Genomic DNA, 12,546 nt, shown 5'->3' on the forward strand with positions numbered 1-12,546 from the left:
CTTTGGTGTGTACTCCATTCGCTCCGTGATCTCCTTGCATTAGAACTGTTTTACCATTGTTCGCAGGAGACACGCGATAGTAGCGAGGTTGTAGCAGCTGGCCCACTTCTCTGTGTTGTCCCGTGCTCTTTAAAAGCGCTCTTGTTGTTTAGTCGTGAGCAGCGCGACTTTAAGTTGAATATAGATTACATAGGCTACCGGGGAGGGTTTCCTTAGGGGTTTTCCTGGGGATTATTATTTTGTCTTTTGGGGATATTTTTATTTCTACATTTTCCTTTCCTCCGGCGCCGGCTTGCCTTTATTGTAATCTAAACAGTAAACTGAAAGCAATCATGTTTGTGCTCTAGTTTTGGAGAGCTTTTCTTTTTGTTACAGTGATTTTGCTATTTATTGTTATTTTGTATTTATTGGTTTATCCACACTGGGAGCTTTGAAGCAGTCAGCTACGTTATAGTAGCCAATTAGTTATAGCCTAAATAAAAGGTCTTGTTTGTGCTGCACTTGAGTAGCTTATAATAGCAGCATAATTTGTTTAACCTGCTACTGTATACTGTTTTGGTGGCCTTAGGCTGAAGAGGTCTTTTTTGACCGAAGAGACTTTTCCCCCTCGTTTTTGGACCTTTTTGCGTCTTGCCTTTTTGCATTTTTGTCGAGGCTACCGCCTACCGCCTCCTAGTGGCCTGACTTTAAAAATAGCCTGAATGGACTGCTACTGCTGTTGTGGTTGTTTGTTTGCTTGTGTGGTGTTCATATGTGTGTCCTGAACAATATATTCCTTTTTGAACACACCTGTTTGCATTTCTTGAAGTCTTTTAGTTAGAGTTAAAACCATTTAATGTTTTGTGGTGCTTTATAAAGCCGTTAAGTTATTATTTCTTAACTTTAGTTTATCTTCACTCTGTCTGAGTGGTGGTGGATAAATCCACCTGGCGCCCAACCGTTACGCTACCCCACTACCGCCACAGAGTGAGTCACAGGTGTGTGTGTGTGTGTGTGTTTGTGTGTGTGTTTTCAATAAGAAAATGCAGTGATAATACGTAGTTAAGAATAACATTAACCGATTTCATGTGAATGAATAAAAACTTGTTTTTGTGTGAGAAAGAGAGAAAAAAACAGCAACTCAGTATTTGTTCTTATGATACTTACTATAGTCTCTCCAGTTTACAGTTGGGATCCTCCAGAAGAGAAGAAAGATGCTTCACTCCTGAGTCTCCTGCTTTATTCTCACTCAGCTGCAGCTCTCTCATGTGTGAGGGGTTTGATCTCAGTGCTAATGCAAGAGCTCTGAAGCCTTCCTCTCCAATACTGCAGTCATACAGGCTGTAGAGAAAAGTAGGAGAAATACTTCATCTTCATTTCCTTTTGGACAGTCAATATTACGGACAACTTATACCTATAACCTAAATAATTTGTACACAGGGATGTGTGTGTGTGTGTGTGTGTGTCTGTATGATTGTGTGTGTGTGTGAGGTAGTAACTGTGTGTGTGTGTGTGTGTTGCGTTTGTCATTCACTCCCACTCTCACCCCACACAGAGTAAGTGAGTGTGTCAGTGGTGTCAGTGGTGTGTGTGTGTGTGTGTGTGTGTGTGTGTGTGTGTGTGTGTCTGCGTTACAGACTTGCTATTCCACTTCAAAAGACTTCTGACTTGACTCGGACTCGAGCTTCGAGACTCGTGAACAAGCTGTATTTCATGCAGTTATTGCTTTTTATGTAGATTTACACATGTATTTCTATTTTATTTTATCAGTGCAAATACTTTCGGAAACGTATGACGAGCTGCATGTCCCCTTTGCCATAATGTGCAACGTAACGCATGTGCTATGTGCGCACTCACAGATCATAACATGCATTGACCATGGAGTCAACTAGTCCTCCCGGAGTTGTGCCTTTTATCATTCAGCAGGTAATGAAAGAACACTGATTCACCCTACAGCAATGTCCCTAAATCACTGAAATAGGGTCTCTGGATGAAATAGAGTCGGCTCATCTTCCCTTTTCTCCAGCGCCAATTATAGGACCTGATTAGGTTTGGACATGGCCGATTTTTCTGGGGGTTGGTTAACGTACCTCCGCCAGGCTGGCAAGCAATTTAACTATTGGGACAAATAATACTGACACAGAGTCCTTCATTTGTGTTTCTTCAGACTGCATTGCAGTAGAGCCCATAACGTCCTTCAACTGGTTTTGATACTGTACTGCAGTGGTCCCCAAACTACGGCCCGCCACCTCATTTTGGGCGGCCCCCCAAAACATGTCCGTAGTATATAGCATCCGGCCCGCACGGGAGTACAACATCGTCAAACTAAAACGTCCGCAATTTCCCCCATTCATTCTCTATGGCGAGTCTTAACAGTACACATGTAATACTCTTTTTGTCCACCGGTGGTTGTTTTGGCGCTGTTTTGCGTGCAATACCATTCAATTCCATCGAAAACGGAATGAAATGTAGGCCTACCTGCAAACAATGTAAGAGGCCTATGCTGACTGCATCAGTGCTCAAAGTATTTTAAAAGTTTATCAATTAATTGTTAATAACTAACTAACTTCGAGTTAAGTCATGTTTCTGGGACTTTCTGGGATAATTATTTCTATTTTTTATTCACTGGTTCAAATGTTCATACAAAGAGTTCACAAAGTTGTCTGAAAGGTGACTGAAAGTTAGAATGGTGGTCATTTCAGACCACTTCAGCACTTCATAAAATTCTCATAGTTTGTGAACTTTAAATTATTTGTAGGATATTCACAACTTGAGCTGTGTATGCAAATACACAGAATTCAGAGTTCACACATTTTTTAATAAAATATACTTTTGGGACTCCCTGCTAATACTTTTGGGAATGCAAACGTTTTTTTATTAGTATTATTTAATTTTACACTGATATGGCATGATGACAATATAAACACAGCTAACAATGGTATTAAATTGCAATAGCCTATGATTAAATGTAATAGAATATTCAACTAAGGTAGACTGCTGTTGTTCACAGCACTAAGCTATTTATGGTTACTGATATAGAACTACTCCGTGTCTCTGGCCCTCTCTTGGAGCCAGGCATAGTGTGCTGGCCCTCGGAAGAAAACGTTTGGGGACCACTGCTCTGCTGTACTGTATGGATGGTAGCTACAGGACATGCTTTGGATATTTAACAATACAGTGTTAGGGACAGATCAACATGGCCAGAGACTTGAGAGTTCAGTGGTGTGTGTGTGTGTGTGTGTGTGTGTGTGTGTGTGTGTGTGTGTGTGTGAGAGAGAGAGTGAGTGTATGTGTGTGTGTGAGAGAGTGTGAGTGAGTCTGTGGTGTGTGTGTGTGTGTGTGTGTGTGTGTGTGAGAGAGAGTGAGTGTATGTGTCTGTGTGAGAGAGTGTGAGTGAGTCTGTGGTGTGTGTGTGTGTGTGTGTGTGTGGAGAGAGAAAAAAACAGCAACTCAGTATTTGGTCTTGTGATACTCACTCTAGTTTCTCCAGTTTACAGTTGGGATCCTCCAGAAGAGAAGAAAGATGCTTCACTCCTGAGTCTCCTGCTTTATTATACCTTAGCTGCAGCTCTCTCATGTGTGAGGGGTTTGATCTCAGTGCTGATGCAAGAGCTCTGATGTCTTCCTCTCCAATACTGCAGACATACAGACTATAGAGAGAAGTAGGACAAATACTTCATCTTCATTTCCTTTTGGACAATCAAACAATACAGACATCTTACAATAATCTGTTAAATAAGGTTGTGTGTATAAATAATGTGTGCACAGGGATGTGTGTGTACAGTGGGTCCTGGTTAAGTTTGGACGGGTTCCTTCATGAATCACGCACCCCATTTTCTCAGCAGAAATGGCACAAACTGCAGTTGACACAAACAACCACAAGGTGTCACTTGGGTGCCACTACTATTTTTGATGCGACTGTCTTAATGCTTCCATGACGCAGCGGGGGCACGGGAACTTAAATTGATCACGGTAGTTTAAGCTTACACTTGACAAAACATTCTAATATGAAAATGTAGATGCAATTGTTGTAAAATGGTGCAGCTCCTTTAAGAAAGCACCGTCCGCAGGGATGGAGAGAGAGAAAGCGAGAGGGGATAGGCTATGTGTGTTAGAACTTAGATGCGTGTGGAAAAAGTACGTGCTGTTGAGACTGGAGAGAGTCATATTCAAAATAATGCAAAAAATAAATCCGCAGATAAAACCAATTATCCTCATTCATTGCAACCTCAGCATGCCTGCTTGCCGACGTTCAAACGAAAAAATATATCAAAGCACCTTTTGCGTTTGAATGTAGCACGAAAAAATGTTTAAACAGCTGGACAAATGATTTAGCTAATTGATTATAGCTTGTACACCAGCAATTGTACATTTACCTGTACAAGTACATTGACCAGCCTAACAGCATGTTGTAGGCCTACTGTAGAAATTTCACTTAAATTGCAACCGCAACATGCCTGCTTGCCGACGTTCAAACGACAACGAAAAAGATATCAAAGCAACAAGAGGGTTGAGTCTGAATGACACTGAGTTTTTAGACACTGAGATTTTGAAGTTAAGAAATATTTTCGTATAAAAAAATGGTCATTCTTCAATCTCCTTCACTGACGCCTATATGGAAAAGGCTTAATGTCCCAAAACAACGATCAATGATCACATTTCTCTCTCATATTGCTCCTCATAACCATTTAAAAAAAAGTGTTTTTTCTTTTCTTTTTGAGCACGTCCGAATCCCAGGACATAACGCACTGGACCTTATAATAGGCTCGAGATATAATTCCAAAGGGGGCAGATAGGGCCCACTGCACTTAAAACTTAAAATGATAAAGCTTCCCGAACTTTGAAATTGCGATCAGTGACTGGCATCGGGTGAACGAAGCTTTTCGAAGTTGAACACAGGCTATTAAAAACTATTTGCGCACCTCCATGTCACAGGAGAGACTGGGCTCTCCCTTCTATGAAAAAGACGTTAGGCTACCTGCAAACTGGTCTATGATTTTATTGCTGAGTTTGCGGCAAAGCAAGAAAGTGTTTTTTTTCCTGAGTTAGGATATGGCGAGTCAGTGTCATTTATTTGTCCAATGTTAGCCTACAGACCAGTTTGCATAGTGCACATCTTATCAACAGTTTGAATGTCGTGTGTGTTTCTGCTCATTGACAAATACCGTTCAGCACAATGATTCATGCCCAAATAATTTCCCCAGTTAAAGTGTTCGCCTTTGTTACACTATTTGGTTTCGTATAGCCTATGATAAACACCATATGGCCAAATATGTGACTCAGCTAATGTTATAGGCTATACAATTGAATTGTCTGTACGCTTCGATGTGTCGATGTTTTTGACTAACGAACATCGAAACGTTAGTCAAAGTTTAATAATGTTCTGCACCTTTTACTAAAGAATAAAGAAAATTAAGAAGACATCTGAGCTGCACCGGCGTCTCTCCTTCTCTCTAACACTTTTTGGCTTTGGCTAAATATTTCTAAAATCATTTGAGTTTCACTAGTCACATGTTTTAACAAGCAACACTTGTTATTGAACTAATAACAGACGTGTGTCGAAAATTGACTTTATTTTCCATACGGAGAAATAACATATGCAGAGTCTAACCAAGGTCAATCTTGCCAAAAAAGCCCTCAAACCTGAAAACACATGAGGCAAAAGTGCAAAACATCACTAAACTAACACGCGCATATTTTTGTATTGCAATCATTGTAGCCTAACAGCGCGTATCAGTCGTTTTACTCCCCGTATGCGCTCATTATAAAGAACGTTTAACGTGTCCCAAAAACAGCTATCAATTAATCACCAAACGTCTTATAAACAAGTATTGCCAGGAGCAACACCTTGCAAAAAATGATAACAATAGGCCGAGGCCTTTATATGGCTCTGCTCCTGCCTAGATTCGAACTCAGAACTGCCTGAAAGTTGCAGACCTGTTATGGAAATAGGCTACGTGCATTAACCCACTCGACCATCATAATGTTAAACTATCTGCTTCAAGTAGGCCTATTGGGTAGGACTGTAGCCTACACTGGTTGCTGTGGCACAGTCTTGAGTGACCGAATTCGTTTTCCTTTGTCATATGAATGCTGTCATTTTGTTAACATTACTGTTAAGGTGATGCTGTAGGCAAAGGCTATATTTCAACCTCGTTAGTGTAGTAAAAAAAATCAGAACTATTTACGAGGTTTCTGGGCAGCATATTTATGTTCTGTTAGCAAGCGAACTTCTCGACTGCCGACAAAGTAGCCTACTGCCAGCTGACGAAGCTCTCATTTTAAAACATTACTGAGAGTCAGGCAGGCACTGTACAATCAAGAAATCAAATCTTGCCACTGAATCCAAAACTATGTTTAACATTATGTACAAAGCTTATAGGCTACAGTGGACTAGCATGTTGCAGGGGCTGCTAAAAACACAGAGAAACAAACTGAAAACTCGGCCAATCACAGCCCTTGCTGGTCCGGTTCGACCGCAAAACGCCACAGCGGACTATGCTGCCCCCAAGCGGCTGCAGTTGTTCTTACATTTCACCCAGCTGCGTGAATCACCTTGATGGTGAATGAAGTGTCAATTCTTAACTGGGACCCACTGTATGCGTGTGTGTGTTTGTTTGTGTGTGTGTGTGTGTGTGTGTGTGTGTGAGATAGTGACTGTGTGTGTGTGTGTGTGTGTGTGTGTGTGTTACGACCCTGCCGGGTCTCCACTGGCCCCGCCCACTTGCGCTCATGTTTGTCTGTCTCTGTGTGAAGCAGGTTGCCCGAGATGTGCAGGTGTTTGGTATTGCCCTGATGAGCACCTGTATTTGAAGGCCTGGGTTCCAAGATCAGATGGGCTTCCTCTCCTCTCGACCGTCGTCTTTTTGTTTTGTTTGAACACATCCCTAGACATACACTCACACTACACCGACTTTTTCGTATATTACTTTAATAAATATTCTTGATTTACTCATTCTGGTGTGGAACTCCCTTATGTAGCTCATGCGTGAGCCAGCATGCGTTACAGTGTGTGTGTGTGTGTGTGCCTGCGTCAAGATGGAGACTCGACCCATCGTTACGGGTTTCTGATCCTCAGTCACACTTAAGTCACAAAAACAGTGACTTCAGATTTGACTTGCGATTCATAAAATGCATTGACCATGGCGACAACTAGTCCTCCCGGAGTTGTGCCTTTTATCATTACTTTTGGTTACAATAACTTTGTGCACAGTGGAAATACAGAACAGCTACATACAAGGAGTGTGGCACCAGGATAAATGATGCCGGTTCAACAATTACTTCCAAAAAATGACTTGTGGACATCTCTAGCCTACATACTGTATGTGCGTGTTAGTGTGTGTGCATGTGTGTATGCATGAGTGTGTGTGTGTGTGTGTGTTTGTGTGTGTGTGTGCATGTGTGTATGTATGAGTGTGTGTGTGTGTGTGTGTGTGTGTGTGTGTGTGTGTGTGTATGTATGAGTGTGTGTGTGTGTGTGTGTATGTATGAGTGTGTGTGTGTGTGTGTGTGTGTGTGTGCGTGTGTGTGTGCGCACAAAACTGTTTTGAACACACTGCAAGACTACTGTGAAGTACCACTGTACTGTACTGCATTATCATTACTTAGAAACATCAGAGCATCTTACAATGAAACAGCCTCACTGTATTGATCACACAACATTCTATACATTTCACAAAACTGCACTTCCATATGGAACAAATAAAGGAAATAGAATAGTCTATTTTCAAATATGTCTAGTGTAATGTTAATTTAATTAAGAAAACAATGACTGATTTTATAACATCACAGCAACACCACCTTAACCCCAGCTCTTTTATGTGAATGAAGCAACATCCACTAACCGTAATGCCTGCAGTGTGCAGTGGGGATCCTGTAGTAAAGCACACAGCTGAGTCACTCCCAAGACTTCTGGTATGCACCTACTCAGATCCAGCTCAGTCATGAGTAAGGGGTTTGAACCCACAGCTGAAGCCACAGCAGCACAGGCTTCCTCAGCAGCACTACTTTTCAGGAACCTGGTCAAACAAGGAGGACAACAAACCTTTTATTTCACCTGATCACTGATGTGGGCATAAAAAGACTCAAAGACTTCGGCAAAATCAGGCAATTCAGCAATAATGAAATGATGACCTGCTACATATGCTGTTTTCAGGGAAAGGGTATATTGCTACCCATTTCTGTGTTATAGTAACTGATTGGTCTGGTGCTGCAGGAATATATGGGAATTAACAGGAATAAACGGGAACTAGAATTGCGGTTCCGAGGAACTGCAAGAGTGGGTTTGATCAGTGGCACGGAACTCGGCCTCATCCAAGGATTCCAACGGTACCTCATTTATGAAAATCGGGCACACGGATCAAAAGTTGTCTGCATTAACGCAACATCCAATAAGCTAAAACGCATAAATAACATGGTTGCTATGCTGGTTGCTATGGTGGTCGCTAGGTTGACATTACAGGGGTGGTTTCTAGGTTGTTGCTAGGGTAATTAGTTAGTTGCTAGTAAGCCATCTTAAGCTGACTGCATAAAGTGATTATTTTAAGAGATACATTTTCAAACCAGAACTGTGTATAGGTCATGGTTAAAAACGTATCAGAATCTCAGAAATAATCACGTGATGCAGCCAGTTTAAGATTTTTTAAGAAGTCAGATTTTTTAAAGGCAATCAAATTTCTGCTGACTCTCTTCTGGCTGCGGTTAAAGGCCAGCGCCTCCTGAGAGGCCTGAAGGGTCAGTTCTGTGGTTGTTGGCTGCTGGAACCGAAAAAAGGACTGCATTTTCTTAAAAGACAATGTGACTGAAGTGCGGGCAAAGTTTGCACAGAAATGTACGATTTTTCCCACCCTCATCGACCTCGTCATAAAACTTGTTTAAATGATCACACGACGCCTCCTTGCTGCTTTGTTGTCTACATCAGCATTTCTCAAACTTCTTTGACCTGAGGCCCAGTCAAGGCATACTTTGGGGTCATAGGGCCCACCTACATGAACCCACCCCCTCCTCCCAACCCCTATCAAATTGTAATGATATCACAATTATTATTTTTATACTATATTGCCTACATGCACTTCAAAACAGTCAATGTTTAAAGTGCTAAGATTGTTTACAAAAGTTTGTGAAAGCATGCACATCAGAGTACTGCTTTACTAATGTAAAATATAATTAGACCTACACTAGTTTCATTGTTTTTGCATTGTTGCATGATTGATATGCTATTTAATTACATTTCATTTGAATGCCTGAATGTAAGAATTCAGGAAACACAATACCAGCTTTTAACATTTCTGTTGTTAGTTTATGTAAATCACATAACACATGAACTGTTTACATACTACTGATAGCCCATTACTGTACACAATAATACTGTGCCCATTCATTAACATATATTAAACATCAGGCGTCTTGTTTACACATTTAAACCATATTTGCACTTCGAATTTCGCTTCCAAACTGTAATAACTACATCTACAAAGTCTAAAGAAGATAACCATGTAGTCTGGTCATAGATAAGATCAATTTTGACAGAACTACAGACTTCGTGAAAGTAGCCTAGTAGTCCTACATAAAAGGCTCCATATTCACTTCATTGCAAAATCGCGGTTGGTCTGTTTACACACTAAAACCATATTTACACTTCGAAATTCGCTTCCAAATTGTAGTAACTACATCTACGAAGTCTAAGGAAGATAATCATGTAGTCTGTTCATAGATAAGATACATTTTCACAGAACTACAGACTTCGTGAAAGTAGCCTAGAAGCCCTACATAAAAGGTTCCATTAACTTCATTGCAAAATCGCGGTTGGTCTGTTTACACACTAAAACCATATTTACACTTCGAAATTCGCTTCCAAATTGTAGTAACTACATCTACGAAGTCTAAGGAAGATAACCTTGTAGTCTGTTCAACGATATGATACATTTTGACGGAACTACAGACCTCGTAAAAGTAGTACCTAAAATTAGTGTGATAAATGGCCATCACGTAGCCTAAAGCATATAGCACTAGCATATGACAACAGCAAATAGCTAACGTTTACGTTAGCCTAACTTACTTATCGTTGACGTTGACCCGACACGTTTATAAGTTAGACCATAGACTGATAAGGACGTCCATCAAAATTCCGTGTGTATCCTGTGTATCTTTCGTGCTGCTATCCTGTTGCCTTTTCCCTGTTGTTCTGGCAACAAGGTTTTTACGCGATATTTGCCACATCCCAGAGAGTTGTTGTTTGGTGGGTCAGGTGACGAGCCGTCGAATCACAGCACAGCACCCAGAATGCATTGCAACACACCGTCTAGAAGGGACTCAGCGTTAGGTCGGCTTTAAATAGCATACAGAACCTTTAGTAACATAACGTTGTCTGTAAGCTCCACAGATCGTGGCAAGACAATTGAATTGATTGAGGACTTCTTGCTGGGCAACGATGAGTAACTTGATTAGTAATGCTGCGTGGATATGCATGATATCTGTATGAAAGTGTGTTTCTCAATGTAATAATATATACAACTGTACACATGACGAAGTTCAAATGGAGCTAGCTGGGTATTGGACTGGGCTGAATGGATTGGTGAAATACTTTATTTATTTATTTTTTTAATGACCTATATGAACATGGTTTGGCTTTAAAAAAAAGAGGAGACAGCGCGACCTTTACACTTAGTGCTGGCAAGGCATTGAACTGGGCTGAATGGATTTGGAAAATATATATATATATATTTTTTAATGACCTGTATCAACATGGTTTGGCTTTAAAAAAAAGATGAGACAGCGCTTCGCGCTGTCTCATCTTTTTTTACATTACCTTTACACTTAGTGCTGGCAAGGCATTGAACTGGGCTTCATTCAAGGATTCCAACGGTACCTCATTCATGAAAATCGGACATACTGGTCAAAAGTTACATGCACACACCTTCATATACACAGACAGCCCAGCCCAGCCCATCAGAGCTCTGCCAGGTGGCTTAGAACTCTTCCAGGTGCAAGCTTAAGCAATTAGAGCTGTGATGTCACAATCGAAATTTGAATTCTGAACATTCCGCCATGCATTTCAATGGGCCCAAAAAACGCAGAAAAACGGGAATACCGCGAAAACGACAAGGGCCAGTGACACGAAATCAACAAGCAAGTTACACCGGTTCGGGCCTGAATTTTTGGAGTTCGAACCGCGTCGATAGCTCAAACGGTCTAGGAGCAGTAGTTCGGCCAAAAAGTGGGTGAACAGGAATAATAAATAACTAGAATTGCGGTTCCGAGGAACTGCAAGAGTGGGTTTGATCAGGGGCATGGAACTCGGCCTTATCCAAGGATTCCAACGGTACCTCATTTATGAAAATCGGACATACGGGTCAAAAGTTACATGCACACACCTTCATATACACAGACAGCCCAGCCCAGCCCATTATAGCTCTGCCAGGTGGCTTAGAACTCTTCCAGGTGCAAGCTTAAGCAATTAGAGCTGTGATGTCACAATCGAAATTTGAATTCTGAACATTCCGCCATTCATTTCAATGGGCCCAAAAAACGCCGAAAAACGGGAATACCGCGAAAACAACAAGGGCCAGCGACACGAAATCAACAAGCAAGTTACACCGGTTCGGGCCTGAATTTTTGGAGTTCGAACCGCGTCGATAGCTCAAACGGTCTAGGAGCAGTAGTTCGGCCAAAAAGTGGGCTTATAGGAAGATATAATAATAATAAGAAAACTTAAGAAGAACAATAGTGGGCTTGCTCCGCAAGCCCACAGCATGGCAAAGCCATGCTGTGGTCTTGCTGGATCAAACCCACTAACTAGAATTGCGGTTCCGAGGAACTGCAAGAGTGGGTTTGATCAGTGGCACGGAACTCGGCCTCATCCAAGGATTCCAACGGTACCTCATTTATGAAAATCGGGCACACGGATCAAAAGTTGTCTGCATTAACGCAACATCCAATAAGCTAAAACGCATAAATAACATGGTTGCTATGATGGTTGCTATGGTGGTCGCTAGGTTGACATTACAGGGGTGGTTTCTAGGTTGTTGCTAGGGTAATTAGTTAGTTGCTAGTAAGCCATCTTAAGCTGACTGCATAAAGTGATTATTTTAAGAGATACATTTTCAAACCAGAACTGTGTATAGGTCATGGTTAAAAACGTATCAGAATCTCAGAAATAATCACGTAATGCAGCCAGTTTAAGATTTTTTAAGAAGTCAGATTTTTTAAAGGCAATCAAATTTCTGCTGACTCTCTTCTGGCTGCGGTTAAAGGCCAGCGCCTCCTGAGAGGCCTGAAGGGTCAGTTCTGAGGTTGTTGGCTGCTGGAACCGAAAAAAGGACTGCATTTTCTTAAAAGACAATGTGACTGAAGTGCGGGCAAAGTTTGCACAGAAATGTACGATTTTTCCCACCCTCATCGACCTCATCATAAAACTTGTTTAAATGATCACACGACGCCTCCTTGCTGCTTTGTCGTCTACATCAGCATTTCTCAAACTTCTTTGACCTGAGGCCCAGTCAAGGCATACTTTGGGGTCATAGGGCCCACCTACATGAACCCACCCCCTCCTCCCAACCCCTATCAAAT

General features: G+C 41.4%; 1 protein-coding gene across 1 annotated transcript in view; it reads right to left on the reverse strand.

The window, feature by feature from the left end:
- The window catches only part of LOC143105748 (NLR family CARD domain-containing protein 3-like), a 34,067-nt gene that overhangs the window by 1,765 nt on the left and 19,756 nt on the right, over positions 1-12,546 (reverse strand). Inside the window, exons 7-8 of the mRNA XM_076269841.1 lie at positions 3,456-3,629; positions 1,147-1,320 (exon numbers count right to left, since the gene is read on the reverse strand). Coding sequence (XP_076125956.1) covers positions 1,147-1,320; positions 3,456-3,629 — 348 coding nt within the window. The remainder of the gene's footprint in view (positions 1-1,146; positions 1,321-3,455; positions 3,630-12,546) is intronic.

The sequence above is a fragment of the Alosa pseudoharengus genome, unplaced genomic scaffold (genome assembly GCF_046254945.1).
Source record: "Alosa pseudoharengus isolate Yale_2024_CS ecotype anadromous, Long Island Sound unplaced genomic scaffold, YU_APseudo_1.1 YU_APseudo_1.1_scf_6, whole genome shotgun sequence".
In the NCBI taxonomy this organism is placed as follows: domain Eukaryota; kingdom Metazoa; phylum Chordata; class Actinopteri; order Clupeiformes; family Clupeidae; genus Alosa; species Alosa pseudoharengus.